This window comes from Balearica regulorum, chromosome 22, assembly GCF_011004875.1.
Source record: "Balearica regulorum gibbericeps isolate bBalReg1 chromosome 22, bBalReg1.pri, whole genome shotgun sequence".
Taxonomy (NCBI): Eukaryota; Metazoa; Chordata; class Aves; order Gruiformes; family Gruidae; genus Balearica; species Balearica regulorum.
Genome location: NC_046205.1, coordinates 3173285 through 3198399, shown reverse-complemented (window position 1 = coordinate 3198399; position 25115 = coordinate 3173285). Strand labels below are relative to the sequence as shown.

At 43.8% G+C, this 25115-nt stretch overlaps 1 protein-coding gene across 5 annotated transcripts in view; it reads right to left on the bottom strand.

Annotated features, from left to right (window-relative positions):
• Nucleotides 1–3432: 3432 nt before the first annotated feature.
• The window catches only part of LOC104641895 (lethal(3)malignant brain tumor-like protein 3), a 47880-nt gene continuing 26197 nt past the window's right edge, over nt 3433–25115 (bottom strand). For all 5 annotated transcript variants that reach the window (XM_075773701.1, XM_075773700.1, XM_075773697.1 and 2 more), the window contains 11 exons: nt 24536–24612; nt 23002–23087; nt 19185–19295; nt 17875–17989; nt 17652–17751; nt 16648–16827; nt 15266–15397; nt 14806–14867; nt 12237–12403; nt 7687–7749; nt 3433–4308 (listed from right to left, as the gene is read on the bottom strand). In XM_075773701.1, coding sequence (XP_075629816.1) covers nt 4180–4308; nt 7687–7749; nt 12237–12403; nt 14806–14867; nt 15266–15397; nt 16648–16827; nt 17652–17751; nt 17875–17989; nt 19185–19295; nt 23002–23087; nt 24536–24612 — 1222 coding nt within the window. In that variant the 3' untranslated portion in view covers nt 3433–4179. The remainder of the gene's footprint in view (nt 4309–7686; nt 7750–12236; nt 12404–14805; nt 14868–15265; nt 15398–16647; nt 16828–17651; nt 17752–17874; nt 17990–19184; nt 19296–23001; nt 23088–24535; nt 24613–25115) is intronic.

Genomic DNA, 25115 nt, shown 5'->3' with positions numbered 1-25115 from the left:
CCAGCCCAGCTTCCCGGCGAGCACACAGCGGGGTCGGAGCCGAACACGGACAGGAGGAGTCAGGTTTGAACTTATATTAATTTTATTCACATTTCCAGAAGAAAGCATCAGTGGAGTGCAACGTCACGGCTAGTGTCAAAAAGCTCAAGTATTTGTTTGGTTTAAAAGAGGCAAACATTTCAGAGGCTGAACCGAGACAACGGGGGCACGCTCCCTTCCCCTGCACGTGTTTCCAGTTCAAGTAACAGGAATTTCAAAAATAAGCTGGCTCATCACATGACGGAGGGGATGTCAAAAACGTTAAAGCTTTCTGTGGTATAAATCTCTAAGCAGGGCATGAAAGTAGCAGGCAGGAAATCTTCTACAGCTGAACTAGCTTATCCCCTGGGCTGAATGTTGGGGTTTTTTTTCCTTTGGTTATAGAGTTTTGCTCTCAGTGTTGTTGAATGTTTCTGTCCAACTTTAATGTGATTCATTACCCAGAGAAGAAATTTGCTGCTACCGGATTACAAGGATGATCGCTGGCAATGGCACAGAAAAATTTTAACAGGACTCTCTACCAAGGAGAGAAAGAGAAAAACGTGATTGCTTTGGATTTCAAAACCAGGGATACAGGAACAAAAACATATCCAGGAATAAGATCCATTTTAACTGAGAACTGAGACTTCCCAATTGTGCTGCTGGCCCATGGGAAGTTCTCCCAGATCCACGTTGCTGTTAAGGAATATATTTATATTTCTACGTGACTTCTGGGTTCGGCTGGGCCAACAGCTGGTTTCTGCTGACACAGCAGACAATGAAAACCTCCCAAACCAGGTGGCATTAACCAGTTTCAGCTTTGTTCACCACAGAGCTACAACTTTTGGCTTTCTGCTTCAAAGTGCATGTTTCACGTTAGACAACAAGGCATCAGACAATCAAAGGCATCTGCAGACCCCTCACCTTGACACGGGCCTCGACCGGGAAAGGCAGAGCTGTTTGTACAGGCAGAGTCTGGCAGCGGAAAGGAGTCACCGAGCCCCACGTGAAAGCGGCGCTCCCCGACGCAAACAAAACGACATCAGCAACCAAAGAATTCCTAAGTTCTGGGGCTAAAAGATGAGCTGGTTTCTTTGTTTTTCTGTCTTGTAAGTATTAGGGAATTTTAAATGTGTCCAGTGAAGACACTAGAAATCTTTCTGCCCTTGCGTTATTGTGAAGTTGCTTGATTTTATTAGAATATAGCTATATTTGGAAAAGGAGTCAGCAATAGAAGTGTGCACATTCTTGCTTGCTCTGCAAAGACAATTATTGGATTACAAAAAAAGGCACAAGAAGCACATTCCTCCTCCTTCTATCCCTAAAAGGGTTCCTCCTTCCTCCCTGCTGAAAGCACTACTCTTGCAGTCACTGAACAAACTCCAAGTACACATTTTCGTCTTTGATCCAGCTGGCTTGGAAGCCCCTAGGACTAAAGATTTCTCTTCTGTTTGAATAATTTCAGTGACTAGAATCCCATTGCTTGTTTCACCAATTCTCTTCATCCTCTATCTATATATAGTAAAAGAGATGAAATAATATTACATTTTGGTTTATTGCTGGAGGCAATCTGCTGTCCCCCCAACTCAGTTTCCCAAAGGAAGGAGGTACAACAGAAAATCCGGCAGGACTTGCTTGCTGGAAACAAGAACAAGGCAAAATTGCGCTCACCCCACCTGGCTGGGTGTCAGAGAGGGGGAAACTGGAGCAAAGAAGGGCTCAGGGTTATTTAGCAAGTGAGCAGAGAGCCAGGAACAAAACAGTCCAGCTACGGATCCTCTGCTCCAGTTGTCAGGAAACAATTTTGCTTTGCCTAGAAGGCGAGTTGTGCCAGAGTCCAGGACATGCCACTTACAATTCAAGTCTTTACACTGATGCTGGATGCGCAGAGTGAGATACAGGAATGTGACTCTTTGGTGAATATCCTGGTCGTCATGCTAAAAATGTATTTTAATAAATTAAATACATATCTTGTCCAGTCCTTAACACTGCATTACATTACCCTCCTGCAGTTGCCTGGCTGATATTTAATGTTTCAGCTATTAAATATCCCACCACCCCTATGTCTTCTCTGTGGAAGGTTTAAACTCCTTAACATCTTATACAAAAATAGCAAGTATGGAGACAAATTGCACTCTATATTAATCCAGGACTGAATGGCTTCAGCAGTGGGGATTCTGATCCATTTACAATTTTAAGGAACTTACTACTTTAGGCAGGTCACAGGGACCTTCTCAGCAGCTGGACGGTTGGCCAAAGGACACGGAGTGATTGGGGAAAGAAGACCAAGTCCCTGTCTCACCACACAGTCACGGACAGCGCGTTCGTTCTCAGTTCCTGATGGCTCTTGGAGAAGCTGCAGGGCTGGGACTAAGGCAGCAACACTAGTGACAAAAACGGCCAGTACAGGAGGGAGCCGGAGGTGCCTACGGATGGATCACATCATCATGCAGTGCCCTGAGAAATTCATGCAACCCCGGGCAGAGGCTGATGGTACATCTGCCTGCGGCAGCACCACGTACGCACACCTGCAGCGCTCAGAGGGGTTCACGCACACAGGATTCAGCCTGACAGCTTCAAATGACGGGTTGGAAAAGGCTTCCCTAGCTAAAATAGCTCTAGCTAAACTCCAGAACAGCCAAATATCTAGGATGGAGAGTGGCCAGAGGAGGAGTCAGAAGCTAGCATGCTACCAGGCACGGAAGGAAACACTGAGCAGAGTCCTAGCAGGGCTCACCACTTCCCCCAGCGCTGCTATTGTCAGAGGACGGCTCTGGAAGTGTCGGTGTGGAAACTCCCACCCAGGACATCGCAGACCCAAGTGCAGGTTCATAAAACTATGCTCTGACTTCGAGCAGAGCAGGAAATAATCGTGCTCCCCTACTGGCAGGAGAGCCCAGACTGCATGCACAGGAACGAAGCCACAAGCTCTGCTTCCTCCCCGATGCAGATGAGCACTCTCTTTTGAGAAGCAATTCTTAGTTCGTTCTGCTGTCTGTTCAAACCCTGATTTCTCTGGTCAAACTCCCGTGTGCTCTGCCTGCCTTGCCACTGGAGAGGCAGAGGAGCCGTGCCCTGCTGCTACAGCACACCGACTCTTCGGTAGAAGAGATCAAAGCCCACCTGGAGGCTGAACAGGCTAAAGCACTACGCGTTCGTGAGTTTCAATTATTCAAAAATAAAAGCAAATTGTTTCTAGGAAATCTGTTTGCAGCTGTACGCACATGCTGGCCACTGCTGGGTTTCCACCTTGTATTCCTAGCATTTGGCTGACAGCGGAGAGGACAAGAACGAACCCATCAAATTCCCAAGTGCTCCCGATTGCGCCATTTTGCCGTACGATGTTCCTGGTCCAGACAGCAGTTGCACAAAAGCACTGACGGGAGAATTACAGCTAGAATATTTATCTTTGTCTCCTGTGGGAAATATCTTTATGAGAGCTCTTGGCCTACCCAAAGCCTGTCTACACAGGGCTTGCTTCCCGCTCTCTGATGACATGAACGAGAACATTTTGCTTGTTGCCAGAAACGAAGCACGCCATCGCTGAATGAAACCCTTTGCCCACGCTACGTTTCTGCTGTGGCGTAAGCAGCCCAGGAGCCAAGGGTATTAGAACAACTAGGATCAGGAGGAGAAACTGGAATTTAAAAATCAGTCCGGAAAAGGTCAGCTCTTGAGTCACAGCATTGAAGGATACAGGTGAGTTGCTCTGAAGTGCATCTTTTTCCTATTTTCTTACTCTCTTAAGAGTTTTTATACCTACAGAATATATTAAACATGCTGGTGATAACTCAGTCTCTCTTTCAGGCACTACCATTGGACACAGCAGTTGTCTCACTCATAGCTTTCTTCTAGCTATTGCAGCTCCACCAATGTTACCCTGGATTCCCCTTATAACCGGAGGTTGCTTCTAGATCTCAAAAAGAGATTGATATATCAAAACCAAATTCAATTACAAAATATAATAATATCCTCTTCTTGGAAGTGAAGCTGCCCCATATTCCAGACTGTGGCAGGATTTTTATGTCCTCAAAATATTTTTAATAAGTTCTATTTAAAATACATCTGAGTCCCAATCTGCCTGTTCGACACGTTGTAATGCTGTCGGGTCAAAGATCTGCTCCCTGGAAATTCCTCGTGGGCTCTGCCAAAGGGCTCTTCTCAGTTGTCTTCTGCAGACTTGAACATGAGAATGGCGTTGTAGATCTTCAGGGCAGGACCCAGCTTGATACTGAGTATTTTAACTATGTCGCTCTGGTTCAGGAGCAGGAAGGCCTCACCATCTATCTGCTAGAGGTTGGAAACACAACATAAGATAAAAGATTACCATCAAGAGATAGGCAGGATTCTCATTTCTGGTTGTTCAATTAAACAATGTACTTTGAACTGAGGAACGAATACAAGTCTGGAGATTGAAACCTTGTATTTCTCCCTAGTTCTGGTACCCCCACCCCTGTGAGGTTTCCAGGCATGCTGCCCTTTCCAAGGGTCTCAGACTCATCCAACAGCCCTTCTTCTAGAAATAGAGAAGCCCAAGTGTGGACAAGGCTTATGGAGAGACCATGAGGAGGATGCTGGTTCACGAGGCTTTATATTCACTGTAATTGCTCTAAAAAGCCAACAACTGTCAAAAATCCTATGGCCTATTCACAACCTGTGGCCAGAAATTAGATCAGGAAATCCAGAATGCGAGCCTTCAGGAGGCAGCTGTCCGAGAATTAATATATTACACTGATCTACAATGATTGGAAATATAAAATCACCATTTCCTAGTGCATTCATTACATACTGTCATTGCATAGACTTTTTGACCCCTGTTAAGCCATTCAGGGTAAAATTTAAAGCCAAACACCCTTTTTTCTGCTTTTTTTTTTTTGTCAGCTCTGCTAAAAACCTTACAGATGAGAAAAATTCCTGAGATGTGAACATCTGGCTACTCTCACAACACTAGTACGTACTACACCCGTAGACAACAAGTCTCTCTTTAAAGGAGAAACAGAAGGCTATCGTGAAATTGTTTTCAATGACACTCAATGAGCTTGCTTAGCACATGGTAAAAGAGATCATGTGCTATATAAAACAAAGCACAGTAAAGACATGTAATCTGCCTGGATTTACACACACACTCTCCTAATCCATCAGCAAGGAGATATTTGATTAGATTCAAAGTAAGCAAGCGAAAAACATACTACCTTGTGAAAATTCAGGACGCTCTAGGTAGCAGCAAGTGAAATCATATTTTTTTAAGAGGTTAAAAATTTACTTGGATTTACAAGAACATCCACAGAGACAACACAAATATAATTAATATAAACCCCAAATGCTGCAGGGAAGAAGCTAAAGATTAATGGACACAGACAAACAATATGTGTCTCCCTAAGTTATTCCATTAAAGTCCATTTACAGGGACTGACAGCATCTCATCCTCTCACTTGATGTTCACCAGAGCAGCAGACAACACCAGACACTCAACTCATCCAGAATAACAACTATTCTATTTCTGTGGTCTTCCTAACTAGAACTTTTTTGGACGTCAATGGCTGGTGGAAGAGGATACACTGAATAAACTTGGACAAACATATAATTAAAGCAAAGAGCTGGGTGCCAGGATTTGGTTTCCCCTTCTCTAACCACACAAGAGACGTTTAGCAAGTTACTTCACCTCCCAGTATGTACACTGGAAATGACAGCAGTGCTCCCAGTCCACGGATGGCCACACTATGTCCCCGAATCTTATTTGCAAGCTGCCTAGAGTCTACACTACCGCAATGAACATGTTAAAAATAGCTTGAAACAAATGGACTGCTGTTTAAATTAAATAATACAGAGTCGAGAGTAGCAGAAAAGTGCTGGAAAACAGTCCTATGTTTCAAAAGGCTTTTGAGTGCAATATTATTACTCTGCTTCATTTTCACTGCATTGCCTCAAAGATGCTTATTTTAAACAGACCTTCCTGAACTGGACCTAGAAACAAGCACAATACCAGTGCCTGTGCTTTATTATTAATTTCTTTGTTCCATCTTATTTGGATGGTTTTTAAAATTCTGTGCACAATTTGTTCTCTTTGTTCCTAATGTGAGCAGCAACTTATCCCTCTCCCCCCCTGCCAAGAGAAGTCTGCAAGGGATTTATTTATCCTAAACGGAGAGCACTCAAAGGCCTGATTACGGCTAATGGACAACGCGGGTGGAGTTGAGCAGTCCTGTCATTCACACCTGAATTCTGGCCAAAGCCAAACTGCTAAAAGGGTTTTAATTTCAAACAAACAATTTGGTTTGAGCATAAACCTGAAAAACAACCCAATCCCCTCTCATTTGGCATAGGGAATCATACTCTGAGGCTGCAGAAAGTAAGGTATTAAAATAGAACATGGCTATCGCTCTCTGAACCAGACAGCAGACACTGTGTTCAGGACTCGTTTCAATTACGGCTAGAAGAAATAAAGTACATTGCCAATGGCTGGATTCATTAGAAGATTTGGTAGTTACATCTTATCTAGCAAACTCTCACCCCTGAATACATCTTCACTAGAAATCAGGATGCACCTTTTATGCTCAGCTACACTGAAAAGACTGCTTCAATCAAATAAATTTCATTATTCCCACTGTATTCAATTAAACAGCAGTCCACTATATTGTTACACTGTGAAGAGTGCTTTTTGCAAGCCTCCATTTCTTTTGCTTTTTATTTCATCTGCGCGTGTGTTTTTTAAAATAAGGGAAAACAAAATACAGATACATAAATCCCCTAAAATGCACTACAGCCTGATTCATCCTGAAAGGAAGCCAGCTCTGGGGAGCAGTCATCTATTAAAAACCTGCCCTTTACAGTCGCTACGATGTGCAATGCTTCTCCACCGTACAGAGGGTGCGCTCAGCACCACACAGAACAGAGAAGGTACAGCCCCTTCCCTCAAGCTCTTACAATTAGAGCAGTAGAGCTGTGATGATAGATGGGGAGGTATATCTCTGCAAATTAATGAGGGGCTCATAAAGAACCTCAAAGTCACACCTGCAAGGTAACTGGTAGCTGATGCATTCAACAGACTACAATCCACGCAAAGAAGTGTGTTAAAAACCAGGACAGCCATATCCTGTGCCTGCTGAGGCTTCTCAGAAGCCATGGTGAACGCACCACAAACGGGGAACAGAGTCCAGCCCGCACGTGGCAGGGATGACAGGACACACTGCGTGCAGGAGATGCTCTGATTTCCCAACTGCTGCTTGTTCAAGGAAAGGTTCCCCTCCTGTTCTCACCTCAGCCCGTGGGGAAAGCCAGCGATTCCTGGGAAACCCTATGACTGCCAGCCTCACCAAGAGAAGCAGGCATATGTGCTTGTTAGAGGGAGCAGATGAGATCTTCGTTGCACCATTCCAACAGGACAGCTTTATAACGATGCCAAACCCACTGCACAATAGTCCAAGACAGGATGTTAAGCATAAGCTCAGTGATTGGAACTGCAGGGGAAATTTAAAGCAGCAGAATGCAATTAGCCATGCTGGAATTCAGCTCCATGCTGAAGCTGCCTCCTAAATGCCACAGGCTCTTTAACGACAAATCTGAGCGTGCCTGTGCTCTCTGCACGTAACTCCAGAGTAACGGGGTACAAATCCGCCTCGCTGCCATCAGACCCGCCAGTGGCACAGGATTTGGGCAGACTTGACTTACCTCTTCCCTGAAAACAGATGCTTGTTCTTTGCAACCAGGTAAACGCTGAATAAAGCTTACCACCTGGAATTACATTTGGGAAAAGAGAAATACACATAATTAAAATGGGGTATCATCAAGCAAAAAAGGTCCTAATTCTGTATATGAGTTCTATATGCAAGAATTTTTAAAACTTTAATGCTTACAACTCTCTCATTAATGAAGGGTATATACGAAAAACATGACTGGGTTGTTGCTGCAACACCCCTGCAAAGCATATTCTGGTTACCCGTAATACTTCCTGTATTGCTTTTTGGCCATTGATCTTTCTGTAAAAGTCCAGTTCCTCCATTGCTCAAAAGGATCTTTATACAACATCAACAATATTTTTACAGATTAAAAGCTGTATATGGCTACACCGTTTTATACCCATCCACAACTTCACTTTCTCTATGGTATTGCTGGAAAGTAAAATAAAAAAGAAAAAAAGGATTTAGACAGTTTCCCATGATGACATGCCTTTAGGAGACAAGATAAACCAACTGAATGAGTACCGCTGGTTTATCAACGTACAGAAGAGCTGGGAAGGAAAGGAGGTTTTGTTTTATTTAATCCATGGTGGGTGCACAGGATCCATGGAACCGACAGGATTAAACCAGTAAAAGTTAATTTTACATTTCACATTAGGGAAAATCTTTCTAAGCAGGAAATCTGTTAACTTTTGGAATAATCTCCCCGGAAACATGCAAGCAGCCCTTGGATCACATTATATAACGCTAAGTAGTGCGAGGAGCAGTCCTGAACGCAGTGGAGGATGACTTAATATGTATTGTCTTCTCCAGCTGTAGCTTCACTGCTTCATAGAGGATTTGTATATTGAGGCATAATCAGATCAAACATCTCATGCTAATTGGATGCTCCCTCGCAGGAACAGCTCTGTTTCACGAGGCATATTCATTTGAGTTATTACAGATGTGACATTTCTTCCATGAACACAAACAGACAAACAGTTAGGAGGGGTCACTGTCAAATACAAGCTTCCCTTCAACTCAGGACTGTCAGGCTCTCTCCTAGATCGTGTCACGGCATCTCCAGCTGATCCCACCACTTGACTAATATCCATTCCTTTCCCCAGTTCCGACCACGCAGGCACGGAGCTGTCAGCGTGCCTTCTGGTTTTGCTCTACCCTGGCAGAAGCCGATGTTTGGTGAACAGCTCTGACTCCTGTTGTTTCTGTTATGTAATCTGGAAGCAGAGCATCCCTCTCATGTTTCGCCCTTATCTTTTGCCAGTAGGGACAGCTCCGTTTTAAAGGGAACCCCTAAAACCCACATCTCCATCGGGCAGTGACTCTGAATCTTCTTCTGTAGAAGTGCAAACTCCTATTATAAACAAATAACAAAACACTACTTTCCTTTTGAGTCATTGTGTCCAGTCCTCCTGCCCCCTTATAATTAAAACACAAATGAAAATCCTTCTGCAGGGTCTGGTACCTCCCAGAATTTAAGAGACAGTTGGAACCCTGTGGGCAAGACAGTAAGTGCCCTTTAGTGATACAGTACTGAGAGGCTGGTAAAGATCTCTGGGGAAAGATCTGAGCTTGCCTTGCTCCTGTGTCCTTCCCTGCACAATTGCTGCTGGCTATTGTCACGGACACTGAGTGACGGGCCTTTGATCTGTCCCTGGAGTCATCTGTACCACTGCAAGCACTCCGCGCCACAGGAGCGGAGTGGCCTTTCAAACAAACAGGAGTCCTGGGGTTTACCAGAAATGGAGAAAAGAAAGGGAAGGAGGATGCAAGAGAAGACAGGAGAGAAGGTCCCCGGGATGCGAGCCAGACCCTGGGTTCCATGGAGCCTGGCCCATCACTGCTGGGGGAGGAGATTCCCCAAACCAAGAAGTGGCAGTTGAGGGACAAGGCCAAACCACAGTAACTCCATGGGCTAGAGGAAACCACCACAGCCCCACAACGTGGCAGCAAACCAAGGGAAAGGCTGAAGAGGAGCGTGGGAGAGGTGTTGGACAGGTCAGGGGCAGAGTGGATCAGGAAGATCAGGGCTTTTCCTTTGAGGAGGTGAATGCCTGCCTGCCCATCCTGCTGGTAACAACCTCAATGCTCACACAGCTATCTGGTGGAAGCATCCTACACTACACCTGCATGGTGGTAAAGGAAAGGAGGTTGAAAAAGAGCTTTATGTCATTCTGAGAACACCTTAGAAACTCCATGCAACGCAGATGGAAGGTGCTGATGCAATCCCAGATGTGTGTGACATACTGTATTGGTGTACCTTTTTGGTAAGGTTGGAAGGCAGCCCCCTACGACACCCATGTGATATCAAGCTAGAGCAGAACAGACAACGCCTCATGAGACTATGCAGAGAGGAGCTGGGTTTCACTGGCATTTAGTAGCCCACAAGCCACTTGCTCAAGGACAGTCCCCCCAAGCTATGAGCATCTGATGCGGGATTAACTAATGAACAATGCAACTCTAGCACATATTAGTGTTCTTCTGTGATTCAATATCCTTCACTAGCTGTGCTCTGAAAACATGACAGGAAGCTTTCAATAAGTAGCAAAGCTGTATTAAAGTAACTACTCTTGTTGACTGTTCAGTGTTACCAAGAGTTTTTTAGCTTGAGGGCCCCTAAATGCTGCTGCTGCTCTGCCATTTCAGCTGTTCTCAACCAACAGAGAATTAAAGTAACATTTTTTTCCTTACTGTGGGTTTTATAAAATAAAAACAGTTCTTCAGTCTGAAACCAAAGGAGAATTTTATACCCCCATTGCTCTTGTTTCAGATCAGCAGAATGGCCTCCTTTGTGCAGCACAGTTCAAAGCACAACCCAAAGGCAAATGTTTGCCCTGTAGGAAGATGTTTGGAGCCCAAATGCCGACAGATCAAATCTACTCTGGAGTCACTAAAACACAAAGTCCTGCTGCTTTCATCTTCCAGACCTGCGGCTACGTTTCACTGCACATGCTGATCCTGCAAGTGCTCATACAGAGGCCAAATGGATTCCTCTGGGAATTTGTGATGAACATAATTTGCAAAACCAGATCCACTTTACTGAAACTCAAGACAAAACCTGTAATGACTTTAGCCAGTCCATTGTGGTGCTGCAACTGATCGTTTTAATGTGCCATTCACACTCCTACTGCAGCCGAAACTTCATCAGTTGTTTCAGGCTGCAGCACAGAGCACAGTTCAGTGTACTCTGGGGTTTGAATCATGATATGCAGAGTGCCCTGCATTCATGCCCTGTGGTCCCTGCTTACATTCATCTGTTATCAAACGAATATCCCGGTTAAATTTACCCAGCAGTTGCTTTAAAGGTCAACTGCAAAGGACAAATTTTATTTGGCTTGTATCCTGACTCTGTTCTTCCATGAACCAGCCTCCATGTTTTATCCAAGAGAGAAGAGATTCTGATTTTCATGTCTGAGGATTAACTGCTTCTTATTGATTTTCTAAAAAACCTTTTGGAAAAATCATTGGAAGCTTTCTCAAACAAAGGATACGAACAGGAATCTTTCAGGTTTTTTTTCTCCTTGCTATGAATTTAATTCAAACACATTTTCATTACCAAAAAACCCTCCAATCCACAACAGAAAGAAGGAACACGTTTTAGAACAGCTACACTAATTGCTCTACCCCCTTCACAACTGTTGTGGTTCCCATCTCCTGTGATACTGCGATCCCACTGAGCTGCTAGCAGTCCTCCAGCATGAAGAGTGAAGTCAAGATTGGATTTATCTGATGTAAGAGGCACTTAGGGAAAATGCACTAAAAGTCTCTGAAGATCCTCTATGCATCATGAAGAACAACACCTTTTTCCTGCTTTGCAGGTTACCTACTTCCTTGCAAGCGCAACATTACAGCACATTTCTCTTGAATTAAATGGCCTGCGATTAAGTGCCAGGATCCAAATTGTCACCACTTCCCAAGCGGCAATACAAATATTATTTATGCCCAAGGCATCGAGGCAAAACCCAACTACTCAGCACACAAAAGATACCGGCTTTTTCACACACCATCTAATTACAGGAGACATCTCAAGAGCTAGAACTGCAGAGACGCATCCCCAGCTGCACAGCTACCTCTGTCAGAAATTCAGAAATCAGGTCAGGCTGTGGGCAGTTTTGTTCCAGGGGAATGAGGCAGGGAGACGCAGGAGGAGTGGGCATGCACAGTGCAGTTTGGAATTATCTGCAATGTAAAAGTGAATCAGCAGCAAAGTCACAGGAGAGGGGGAGGGAGATCAGAGAGAAACAGAATCTGCTGTCAGAATCATGTTTCAGGCCTGAGGACTAAAAGATCAAGGGGTAAATAAACAAAAGAAAGGGAGGGAAGCCATGGACAGCAGAGGGTTAATAGGGATCCTTCCCCTCCCTTATAAAAGGACTTGGGTATAACTTCAAGCTGAGTCAGCTATGGCATATACAAAGAAAACAGAAAAGCATTGCCTAGGAAAAGAAAAAAATAAAGATGTCTTCCAATTAGTGCTCCAGAAGAGGAGGGCTCTGTCATTCCCGCACCCCAAGAGAGCAGAGCAGGGAACAGGTAACTCACCTCTTCCACAGTCCATTTGGCCACGTGTTTGGCTGTGAGGCCCGAGACCTCTGGCAAGAGCTTGCAGTGCTGCTCCCAGCAGAGATGGAGGCGGTGGGTCGGGTTAGAGGCCAGGGAAGGCATGAAGATGGATTGGTGGAGGGCCTGCTGGAGATCCAAATCAGGGTCTGGAAAAGGAAACGAGGCAAGTCAGAGTGGGGTTTCAAGTAAAAGCAATTACAACAAAGCAGGAGGAAGGGTCACACTCTGGAGGGAAAAGCAAGGCACGGCGAGCAGACAGCCAGGCACGGTTACTGCATGGCACACTGAGCTCTCAGGGCGTTCTTCCCACCCTCCTGAGAAGGAGAAAGAAAAAAAAAAAAAGATAAGATAAGACTGCCAGGCTGGAGGCTTTATCGTTAGCTTCTTCCCTGGAAAATGATGTCATGCTGCTAACAGAGAAGATGTTTGCAGCGTTTTATTGACAAGGTGGAGGAGTTCTGGTAACAGCATCTTCAGCTGGAAACTAATGGCATTGTTCCAGCTCACAGCTGTAGCCAGCCTGTGAACAGTGATATGCGTGCCAGCTGATGGCCTGGGCTCGCCACCTCCCCAGGAGACTCGCAGGCCAGGAGTGCTGCACGTTACCTCCAGACATCAACTCGCTCCTCATGTGTCAAGTGACAGAAGCTTTAAAAATCAAGGGAAAAAAAAAAAAAAAGGGAAGAAATCACTCCTCCCTAATGAGATCACTCGAGTAGTGCAGAGTCATAGTCCTACAGGGACTTGCCTGGTTATACAACAGGAAGCAAAGCAGAGGATGGAAACAAGATGGGAAACATTCCTCTGGTTTACAGCAGTTACCGTGTGCTGTCTGCTCGCCCCCTGCCCTGCCAGGCTGTACACGGGGGGTGCAGGCTGCCCGGCGCCATCCTGTGGCAACCGTACAAAATTCCCATTATTTCCAGCCCTCAGAAAGGTTCGGCATGCCCAGCGCCCGCACGGCTGCCGCTCGCCTCTGCTGGGTTTGCTCAGCGTTAGCACAAACGGCTGTTAGTAGGATGGTGTGTAAGGAGCTGCGGGGTGTGCCAGTCACTACATGGAAAGCACAAATTGTAAAGAAAAAGCACATTTCTGTGATTTGCCTGTTCCTCACCAGCCAAAGTGAAAGCAGCACTGGAGGTAGAGCCTGATCTAGGAAAGGTCACTCCCCTGTCCCCTGTGTCACCTTACCTTGTCTCCACCTCCTAAAGGATGTGGGACAGCATCAAATACAGCTCTCTATTTCTAACAGTGAGACCAAAGAGGGAGGATTTAAAAAAACTAAAGCCTGAGCAAGAACTGCTCGGTTCGGGAACTCCTGGTGCCAACAGGGCAGAGGACGCTGCTCCTGGGAGGGCTGTCACCTCCCCAGAGGCAGGGCAGCAGCTGGCCTTGCCCCCCCTCCCTGCTGCAGGAGGTCCCATTTGTGCCCAAGGTTTTACGTCCTGCCACGTCCCTGTTGGTGGGCAAAGTTGCTATCACAGACCATCTCCTTTTCTTCACTCAGCCCAGATCCTTGGGGTAAACATCCAAACCACGATCTAAACAAATGACTTTCCCTTTGAGAAGGAAGCAGTGTTCTAATAGTTTAAATACAGCTGGGATGAAAGCTCTGGGTAATCGTGAAATTACAGGTCAGTGGATTATTGCAGAATTTCCCTCCACTGATTTTCATCGTTCTGTTTAAGGTGAATGCAAAAGGAGAGCAGACAGCTTTCCCTGCCAGCTGCAACTGCAGCTCATAGCTGGCAGACTTCTCTGGCTCTGACTGTGGAAGTCAGCACTAGGTAAAAATGAGTATGGGGAAAAAAAAAAAAGAAAAAAAAAAAAATCTAGGCACCTGTCCCAGTTTGTGCCTGCTTAGCTATTTTTGATTGGAGACTTATTACCATGTTAAATCCTCCTAAAAGCCTGGTCAGCTTGGTTCTCTGAAATAGCTTTTTATAGTAAATCTGAAAGTTAAGCATATGGTTTGCTAAAGTGATACCAGAAAGCTTCTTTTAAAACTTAACCTGTCACGTACCAGAAAAAAAAGGCATTGTTTTTCCATTTAATTTTTTGTCATCCTTAGGAGAACCTTAAAAAAGTCACCACCCAAAATGATTCTAATTATGTTTCTGAATACCCAGCGGGGTCTAAAGAAACAAGTCGATGGAACTTAAACTATCTGCCAGGTTTTGAGCAAGTTTCTGTTGCCACCTCTGCGGGCCCTGTCAGCAAAATGGTCATCAACTGCTTGGGGAACAAAAACCCCTTGCCACTTCAGAAGAGCATGCAGTGGTACACGGATGGTGCAAGCTTGTCTTCTCAGTTAATAAATATGAAGCTTCACTCTACAAAGTATTAAACATTTCATTTCTAAGTAATTTTACCCTTCCTCCTCATTTTAAAGGAAGAAAGACTACCCTTACCATCACCTCCAGCATGTGCTTGCTCTTGACTGTGGAATCAAAGACAAAAAAACTGTAAAGTTTTAAATGCTTCTTGTGACTGTGGTATATTGCACATATATACACACACAAGGAAAAAGAAATAAAATTTTACCAACCTTTGCCATTGCTTTCCTGTTTCACCAACTGGAACTTGATATAGGCATGTGAGCACCCAAGCCTGAAAACATCAATTACAAAACATTACAAAAGATACACAAATTGACAGAATTTCTTCTCTACACAGAGAATAATGGCACTTTTAGGAATCAAAACCTTCTCCCTCTTAAAATAAGCAATAGCACTGCTCTGTTCCTGACCTTTCTCTCTAAGCTAAGCACTGTGCTATCAAATTCATGGCTAAAACTCAGATTTGAGTTCACTGCAGGAAAGAAAGGGCCCAAAACAATGGGAGGAAGGGAGGAGATTTACCATGTCATTCTAAAACCCAATGCTGCAAATCTCTGATCAAATTGGGCTGTTTTAAGTTATGATTTACATCTGTATTTCAGATTTAGCAGCAGCATCAAGAAACACAACTGTTAATGCATGAAAATTCATCACAAAAATCTTATTTACTTTTTTGGTTTGGCTGTGATGTCTGCAGAGGAATCCTCTTCTACCCAGTCTCTCTCTTGATTGTTTTCAGACTGTTCCGACAGACTGTGAACGCTGCTTTGACATGACTTTTCACTGCCTTGTGCAGATTTTCTGGAAAGAGAGATAAAAATGATAGTAGCTAAATTGACATCCTCTGTTCCCTTTTCCCGCAGGAGAGCAAAGCTGGCTGCTCCTTGCAAGCGAGAGCAACAACTACCACCTAGTGGCAGAAGCCTTCCTCTCCCCCACCATCATCACTGGCACAGTACAAAAGTGTTTTTTTCCCTCTTCAACCCGGATTGAGAGATTATGTGAAATAAATCAGCCCCTGTGGACTGAGGCTCTGATCCCAGCAGCTACAAGAAACCCAATGAAGCATGTGTTACAGTGAAATCAAGAGATTTAAGATTTTTGAATCTTGATACCTCCAGATAACATTTAAGAGTATCCAGGACTGAGTTCGATGCATAAACTGAGCCACGCAGTTGCCCAAGGAAGGACAAGCAGTAGGGTGTGATCAGATTTGCATACTGAATTCAGATCTCCCACTATCAGGAAATTCAATACTTAGAATAATAGAAATATATTGCAATTTTGGAAGCTATTTATTCTGGGAGAATGGACACACAATCAATTCTGGGGTTAAAATTAGGAAATGGAGATGCCTGCATATTTTGGGATGGGAGGAGGCAAACTTTGGCACTGTACGCCAAGGAGGGGAGAGGAGGATTCCTTTTTTTCTGGCCAAATATGTCTTGAAAACATTATAAATCTAAGCAAATAAATGAACTTTAAAATGTATATAAGCCTTCATATACAACAAAGACGAAAAGTATTGCTGGAGTTTGCCCCAGTCCAAGAACTAACACACAGTTTGCTTCAATGCTACTCAATTCCAACATTTTCATGTAAGAAAATAAAATATCTGAAGGAGCTCAACTCGTTTGCCAAATGATACACGTATAGTCATTACGCCTACCAGTGTAATGCAGCCGACTCTGGAGTGGATTGCAGTTACAGTTTAATAGTGCAAAATAACCTTCTTGACAGTTTTAGGCCAGGAAACGAAGGAAAAGAATATATTTTAAATTGAAACAGCAAGGAAAAATTTATGGAGACACAATGCAATTTCCTTTGTTGGAATGTGACCAGAGCAGCAGGATTAAGGAATCAAGAAACCTATTAAGGCATATGAGGGTATAAAAGTGCACTGCTCTGTGTTAAGAGCGTCTGGGGCACAGGTCAATATTACAGACAGACAAACTCAATGCTCTGCTGCTTCTCTGCCAATTCCTGTGGTTTTCAGCCTTGTCAAATTGTTTTGCTCCCCAGTACCTGCCCCAGAAAAGGGTTTGGCTCACCTGGATTGTGGAGAGTCCTCCTGAGAAGACTCTCCTGCTCCCAAAAGAAATGGGGCAGGAGTCTCCAGCCTCTTGGCTTTCTGCATGCTGCTGCTGGGGGAAGGTCTCTCCCCACTCAGGCGGTCCTGTAACAGGTTTTCTCTGTTGAGGTTCACATCAGAATACGGGCAGCCAACCAACCTGTGGTAAAGAAAAAAAGGAAAAAAGAGAGATGACAATGCACGTTTTTAAGTCATATAGTTTTACCGGCCTCAAGCGGACATATCCACCAACAAACCCAGAAAAAGTGAGGCCAGAAACACTCAGGGAGATGTTACCCAGTTTTAGGTGCAGGACAGCAGGGGACTACATGGCAGAATTAGAAACCAAAGTCATGTTTTTCAAGAGCCACCTCAGAGCTCTTCCTCTGTAACCTGCTCGTCGGAACAGTATTTCTTGAAACAAGAGAGTCCTGCAACTTTCACTCTGAAAAATTCAAAGCCTTTACCACATGATCTTTACCTATTAGATCTTCAGACCTCCCATCTGAGATTGTTTTCTTGCTCTTTAAGATAGTTTAATTGAGAAAACCCTTCTTTTTCCAAGAGCACATAAGAAATCAAAAGGCAGAGCACAAAACATGCACTAGCTCTCCTCACTCTTAAACTTTAATAATCTACCCACACTCTCTCCCTCTTCAACTGTCTCCTTGCATACTGTTCTTGGGTATATTATTTTACACAAAAAAACCTCCTTCAGTAACGCCGGAATGTAGAAATCGGAGTGAATTAATCTATGTTGGATTGCATTGCGGTTGTAATGATTATACTGGTATAAACAGAATTTATGATGAAACAACACACTTAGACACAAGAGGGAGCTGCAATTGCAGTTATAACTAGCTCCAGAATAAACACCCTAAGATAATTTCAGTGCAGTGCAGGTGCTTGTTGCTGCATTATTATTATGGACAGCAGTCAGACTCTGGCAGGCAGAACCCTTACAGGCAGATCTCATATACATACGTATAATGTGTTCCATATCGTGGTCCCCTGACGTGACCGATACCGTGGCAGCCTGGAGTAGGACACGCTTGTCCCACTGTTCCCACTCGATCAGCAGCACCTGGTAATAAGAAAAAGAAAAAAAAAAAAGTTAAGCAGATTTGTAAAATGCTTCCTGCATCAAAAGAGCAGGCTGCACTTAGGAAAATCATTCAACATAACAATATGATGTCATCTACTTTACCTAGAGGGACTTGCAAAGCGTGTCCAGTTTTTGCACACCAGCCTACTGGATGAACATCAGGGCTGTCTGCATCGACCCAGAAATCATAATTATGGTCCCAACCATCAAAATGTATCTAAAAGAAGCACACAGTCTCAGTGACAGATACAGCTAAGGACATGACTCAGCTTTTATTTTAACTTCCCCCTTTGTTTCACCTTGCTCAGCTTGGGGCTGATTCATTCAATCTCTCAGTCAAGCACAATCTTGTGCTTAGTGTAACTATTTGCTTTCCTGACCCCTGCATCTATATTTTACAGAACAACCAGGTTCTGGTGACACAGTCAGATCACACAGTCTGCAAGAAAGCACAAGCCATGGGGTGCTCCAGCACACTCTATACTCAAAGACTAAATCTATGCAAACTCAATTGCTTATTCAATTGTTTTGTTTTCTGAGGATCCCAAAACACCATAAAAACCAACAAGTTCTGTGAGTTTTGCAGTGAACAAGCTAGAATTTTCTGCTGGGCGAAGGGAGTAGTAATAGTTAGCTCTGATCCAGGTCAGGCTAAGAGAGACCAAGGATCGCAGCAGTTTAAAGGCCACTGGGTTGTTTACGTGCCAAAAGTTTCAAACAAATGTATGAACTGAGCATCATGCTACCATATATTGGCAAAACTTGGCTTTTGCTTGCAATCACAGTGATGAGATTGAGACACAAACTCTGCTGATGGAGAGCGAATGCTACTCCTGCCCACATAATCATCCTTTGGAGACCTGTGGCCGAGGAGCCTCCCTCAGTGCAGCCTCCACTTTAGCTGCTGATACTTAATCTCTCAGAAGCCAAAGCACATCAGATTTTTCTGACAATATATTAATGTGAAAAGAATTAGTTAAAATGCATTTATGTCACAAATTGATACTGGAGAATGAAGCCGCTTCCTACACGTGCCAGGGTTTAGCTTGCTTTGGGTTTTTGTTTAAATATGCTAGAAAAAAAAACATTGTCAGGTAGCTTCCCAGCAGCAGAACATTAATGCTGCCTTCGCTCACACAGATCACACAGAAACCGCTAAGAGATGGAAAATCATGCTGTCAAATGTTATTTCATAATAGTTACATTAAAACAGTAACCAACAATACCAGGCAATTCCATCAGATATAACAGGACAAAACAACAGAAATCGTTTCCACTTGGGCAGGCGTGTAGGCTAGATCATCTGCAAGGCGTTTGTTTGCAGCTCCTCATACCAAATGGGTATTTTTTCTGTACTGCAAATCACTCTATTCCTTAGCACAAGGGCTCTGCACTTTGAAGCAAGGTCATACCTTAATGCGATGGTCGTCTTTGTCAACTATTGTTGCCACTCTTATCAAGATGGGATTTCTTCTGTCCACAGCCTCTAACTTCATATTAACTTGGAATCCGTGAGCAGGACGCTGTAAGAGAGGATTGTGAGCAGAATGCTAAGAAGTCCGGGCGTTCAGAGCTAGTCACCTGCTCTGAATAAAATGCGCTGAAGTTTTCATCTACCATTCAAATGCCTTTGCAGCTTTGGCCCCTGATCTTACACGGCAGACTGCTTCAGAGGTTAAAATCAGAGTTTCCTAGAGGATTAAGCTGTCTGCTTGTCAGCTGCCCAAAACTACTTGAGAGGAAGTCTGAGCTTTCTCAGTGCAGAGGAGCATTTCACAGCCAGGGCAAGAGGTACTTCCCTAACAGAAGAAAGGCCAGATACCCTCACAAGCTCCACCAACATACAGACTCCACCATGTGACAGCAAAACTCCCAAACACAGCAGATCTCACACCTGACAAGGACAGTAGGCAGTTCACCATTGTCTTACACTTGAAACACACCACCGCGTGACTTCTCTCTTCGATGCACTATGTGACATCCTTCTTGGCATCTGGATATTACAGTTACCTTCATTAAGCAGGTTACCACCTACTTCTTATGACGACAGCTGCATCTGCTTGTTAACTGCAACTGCTGAGAAGTGCAGTGCTGGGACTCGAGAGCGGCCCCAGCCACCAGTCTCCCATCTGCAGTTGCCAGCTTATCCTTTCTCTCAAACTCCTTTGTAAAAACCCCAGAATGTCCTCTGACCCACTGCGTGCCCTTTGCAGCACCCACGGATGTAAACCTCTAAGTAACAGATGGAGTTTACCAATTTTTCCATTTATCTTTAAATGACTGACTGCAAATTCCTCCTCTGACCTCCTCAGCTGGGGGTTACAGAGGACTGGATACTCATTCAAAACACATCTTTCTTCACTTCTGCACACAAAGGTCAGGATTTTAGCAAGAGATGATAAATCGTTGTCTTTGAAGAAGATCAAGTTAATGAAAAGATGATTATAATCACTCTTCCCTCACAGGCTTCCTTACTCTTTTTACTGCCAGTAGCTGGGGGTGGGGAGGAGGTCCACTTCTGAGCTAAGGGGATTACAGACTCCAAACCTCAAGTTTCTCTTTGGACTCTTCCCCTGGATGCAGACATTTATCCACAGGCTTTCAGCCACACGACACACCGGAAGCCAGACAATCTAAACTGCTTTTAGTTTTAAGAGCATCTTATTGAACCAGCCAACCTTGTCCGTCTTCCTCGAGGAAGGAGCCTGAGTGCTAGGGAACAAAATCCAGCCCAGAAGATGAGCAGAGCTATTTGTTTCAGTCTTGCTCAAGGGTTTCTGCCTTTTGGCAATAGCTTATGAATGTTTTTAAATCTACAGCCCAAGACAATGGCCCGAATTAGTGATGCTGACAACCAAACTGTCTCCTCCTGCATTTTTGGGTGGAGGAGAAGGCAGAAATCCAGACACAATATCTGTTATTTGTGCTGATGATCAGTGTCTCCAGACTACATAAGATAGCTCCTGAAAACTGTTAAAAACTAATTCAGTGAGAAATGCCTGTTCTGGCTCTCAACCCATATTTTTATGTACTGATTTCCTGTAATTGCTAGCTGGAATAATAATAATAATAAAAAAAAAATCAATAACTGTGCCACATATTTGCACTTCAGACCAACCAAGCCAGAAAAATAACGAGGTTTGATCTTGAAAGAGTTCTATTAACTGTTGATATATCAAATGCTCTTTTTTTTTTTCTGTCTCATTTTCGTCTTGGATGCTAATTTATATTCTGGAGTTTCATGAGAGCCAGAATTGGCCCTTCTACTATTCTCTCAAAGCCAGATACCTGAAGGAGCAAAACAATGGCTGCAGAGATGTACGTAAAACAGGAGAAAAGGCAGACAAGGCAGCTGCATTCTCCCTTGGGAAGACATTTTACTTCGGAAGAATCCAAAAAAGGGAGTACTTGGTACTGAAAAGGCTCCCTGCCCTGAGCAAAGCCCTGTTATCTTTGGGTGACATTTATCATCACATTTTATATTCTGAAAATCTGAGGAAAGAATGCCTAATGACAGATTACTGAGGACTTCAGACTGGGAGTTTTAAGTAGGTCACGCTCCACTGTTTCTTTTTGTATCATGAAGAGTTTTATTATCTTTCCAAAATATTTGTCTCTACAAAACTACTTCTATTGTCCCTCTATTGTGTAGAAGACCAATTGCTGCAGTCTTTCGCTCTTGTATTCTGAAGGTTCCTCTTTTCCAGTACTGTCGGGATTTTAGAGCACGGCTCAGAAAAAGGCTGAGCCTACCCTGGGGGCAACAAACATGTCCTACTGACAAGCATCACTCATTATCCTGCACACTGGCTCCGAGGCGCTTCACATGCTGCGTTGCACCATCAAAGATGCTGTCTGCCCAAGTCTGGAAAACCTTAATCCAAGGGATGTTCTGGAGTTCAACTGTGCTGCAGATAATTTCAGCTGTGGCCTTACAGTTCTCTAAAGAGGCAAAACCAGCCTCTTCCTATTCCCCGACACCCACCTTCCAACCTAAAACAACTTCAGGTGGACTCCTGCTGAAATCTAGCAATTATCAAACTTGTCTGCCTGGATTTTTACCTCCCTTATCTGAGGTCTCCCTGATTGCTTTTCCTTCTTGGTCCCAAAGAGCTTACCAACAAAATATACAGGAGGGCAGCAGGTATTAACCTGCAATGCTAACTTCATTGAAAGGAATCAAGACAAGTGTCACGATGGCACAGAAAAGTTTTTAAATATATTGCAAAGTTTAGCAAGGTGACCCAGCAGTGTGGAAGAAGCTGCTAAAAAAAAATAAAATAAAAAAAAAAATCAACTTTGAAGTATGGGCTTTTTTTAATGAAGTTATTTTAAAGGCTATTGTTTTGTTTCTGCTCACAGTGAGATTCCAGACCAGAAACAAATGCTCATGCTCCCAAGGTTGAGAGAACCATCTTCCAATTTAGTCTGTAGGATGATCTTACTCCATCTAGGAGTTTGGCAAAGATGCTCTATCATCTGTTAGTAGGCTTATTTCTGTGGAGGGCACAGCTGGCTCCTCCCAAGATGATCTATATTAGAACATGTAAGTCCTTGATAGGAACTTCTCACTCTACCCTAATTCCAGCCCCACCAACCAGGGGAAGGATTTAGAGTGCAAGGTGAAAATATTTTAGAGAAGTTTTGAAAACTTCATGAGGAGGGGGCACCTGACGGAGGAACTTCAGACTTCTTTCTCATTTACCCTCAAACACCCCTTCTTCCCTTCCCCGCCAAACGTCCCCAGCTGCAGGCCAGTGACATTCACTTCCGACCCCCACGAAGGGAGAATCTGGAGACCCTGTTCAACCAGCACCCGTCCCGCTCAGATGTCAGCTGGGAGATGCCCTTTGCCCATATACAGTCAGACCTTGAGCAGAGGACCAGCTCTTCCTCCTCTCCACACCCTCTCTGAGGCAAGGTACTGCCCCTTCACACATCCTGCTGAAAGCTACAATGATCTGTGTGGACTGAAAGCTCTTCCCTTAAGTCTGCTAACGGAGCAAGGGAAGATGTTTAGTCAAAAATCCTTTCCAAGGCAGCTTTTCATGGCTTTTGTTGTTTTAGATCTTGTAGTCTGCTGTGTGTTTTGTTTTAGCAGCAGTGAGAGATGAACTTAAATTCAAAGTAAAAAACCTAGTTTCACCCTCTCGGCATGGTCAGGAAAGGGTGGATAACAGCAGCTTCCCCCACCCTCCTGATCTAGGACAAGCAAAAAGAGTCACCAACCAGTTTGAATGCTCTTGCTGGGGCTGCCTGGGAATTAGTTTCTTCCAAGTATTTCTCCCACGAGAAGGCTTTGGAATCCTTGTATCCTGAAAAAACCCCAGAAAATTAACATTTAAGAAAACCCCCACATTTATTGTTACAAACAACAGAAAAGCATCTATGTAAAATGTGGCTATGATGTTAATTTAGCACTTACAATGGGATGGCACTGGAAAACGGTCTCTTTATTCATACAGCACACACAACAGCACTGCAAGTTTCCCTAGCTTCTACCCAGGGCTTTAACCCTGACCTGAAAAACCTGAAGAGTTCATTTCTGGACAGCTTAATCAATGCTTATTCTCTAGAGAAAGCTGCCAATTAAGAGCTAGTCAGAGGATTCTGTGATGAGCAATGGCATCACTGAATTAATTTCCTATTTTATTAACTATTCTACGTGTGAGCGCCTGCAAGATTGTGGAAACTTCTCGTCTCCTGCTATCTATTCACCCATAGCTGAGTAAAACTAGCAGTCTGGAGAGAAAAGGCTCCATCACCATTACCGTAATCTCAGACACCAACATGGGTGTGCTACTCTTGACAATAACGGGATCTCTCTCCCTGGCAGCTACGTTTAAGAAACTGCTCTGCCTTTTTTTTCCCCTTCCTATTTCAGTACTTTTTAGCCTCAGTATTGTTTCCGTTTAGCAGGAGGGTGCAATGACTAAATGCATAGGACAGTCTACAAATTGCTGCACGTAAATCTCTCAGCAGAGAATCAGAACTGACTGCAGGTTCTGCTGGGGGCACAAGCAATCGCGATACGAGTAGGGGAGCTGCACGCCACAGCCTTGTTGCACGTTACAGGAGCAGGAACAGATGCAGTGTTGCTGAAGAGTAAGTGTTTACAACCCCTTTTGCATCTGCAGCAAAGGCACAGAGGCTAATTCCTCCAATGCACAGGGATCTGGTAGCACCACCCACTCTACTAAACTCGACATGCAGTAATTACAGAAATTCTTGCTCCAGGGCTGTCAATCTAGCAAACAGCAGGCATCATTTTTTAAATTTTTATTTTAAGGTGTATGAGCACTTCCAAGGCCTGAAAATAACACTGATTTTCCTGTAGGTTCTGTCCTTTTTCATTTGCCAACATTCTCTTCATTTACTGAATTCCAGTGCAGCAGAAAGAGACATGGCTTCAGTTACTCCTTCATTTCCAGAAATTCCATCTTATCATCTATGAAATCATGATACTGATTCCTCTTTCTTCCAGCTCACCTTAAAGGAAACACTGCTAATACTTAAAAGTTCTTCCCCTTCTGAAATCAAATTGAATTACAAATTACCAAACTCCATTCCATTTTTTGAAAGAGCTATGGAACAAAGTAAAACGCAGTGGTAAAACGTATGAACAATAATATTGTTCAGTCAGTAGAGAAAAAGAGTACTGAATGGAACCTGTAACTTGCAAATACGTAATTATGTGGAAGATAAAGCTTCCAAAAGGAAGATTTTGGACTGAGGCAGCAAAGAAGTCTCACTTTCAACATACCAGGTGGTGTTGTCAGTGGGGTTCCAGTTTCTTGGCAGTAGCCCACAGGACGAATATATGGGCTGCTAGCTTCACACCTGAATCAAAGAGGGAAAGTTGGCACCAGTCAATTTTAAAGCAAAAAGAAAAGTAGAATTTCAAATGCTGTCTGATAAGCCTTTGCTGGGTTAGCAGATGCTTTCAGTGGGTGTGATCACGGTGTAAAAGACAAGTATTACCTCATTAGAATTTATAACACCAAGTTTTCAAGGCATTCAAGCTGCCCCAAAAGATAGGGAAATACAAAGAAGAATGACTGGTGCTTTAAAAAAAAAAAAACAAAACCAACAAAAAGCTCCCCCTACATGGACCACACCAACCACAGTTCAGCCTGGACACAGATCATCCAAGCTAAAAAGCAAAGAAACAAAAAGCAAACCCTCATCCCTAACTGAAATACCACTACTGTGGAAGAAGGGGAAATTACTTTTTAAGGCCTTTGCCAAGAACTGCCCGTTATCCATTCATTCTAGCTGAAACCTAGTGGTAGTTTGCCTGGCTCCCAATTTTATTGCATGTTTAGATCTTCTGGTCCCTGAAG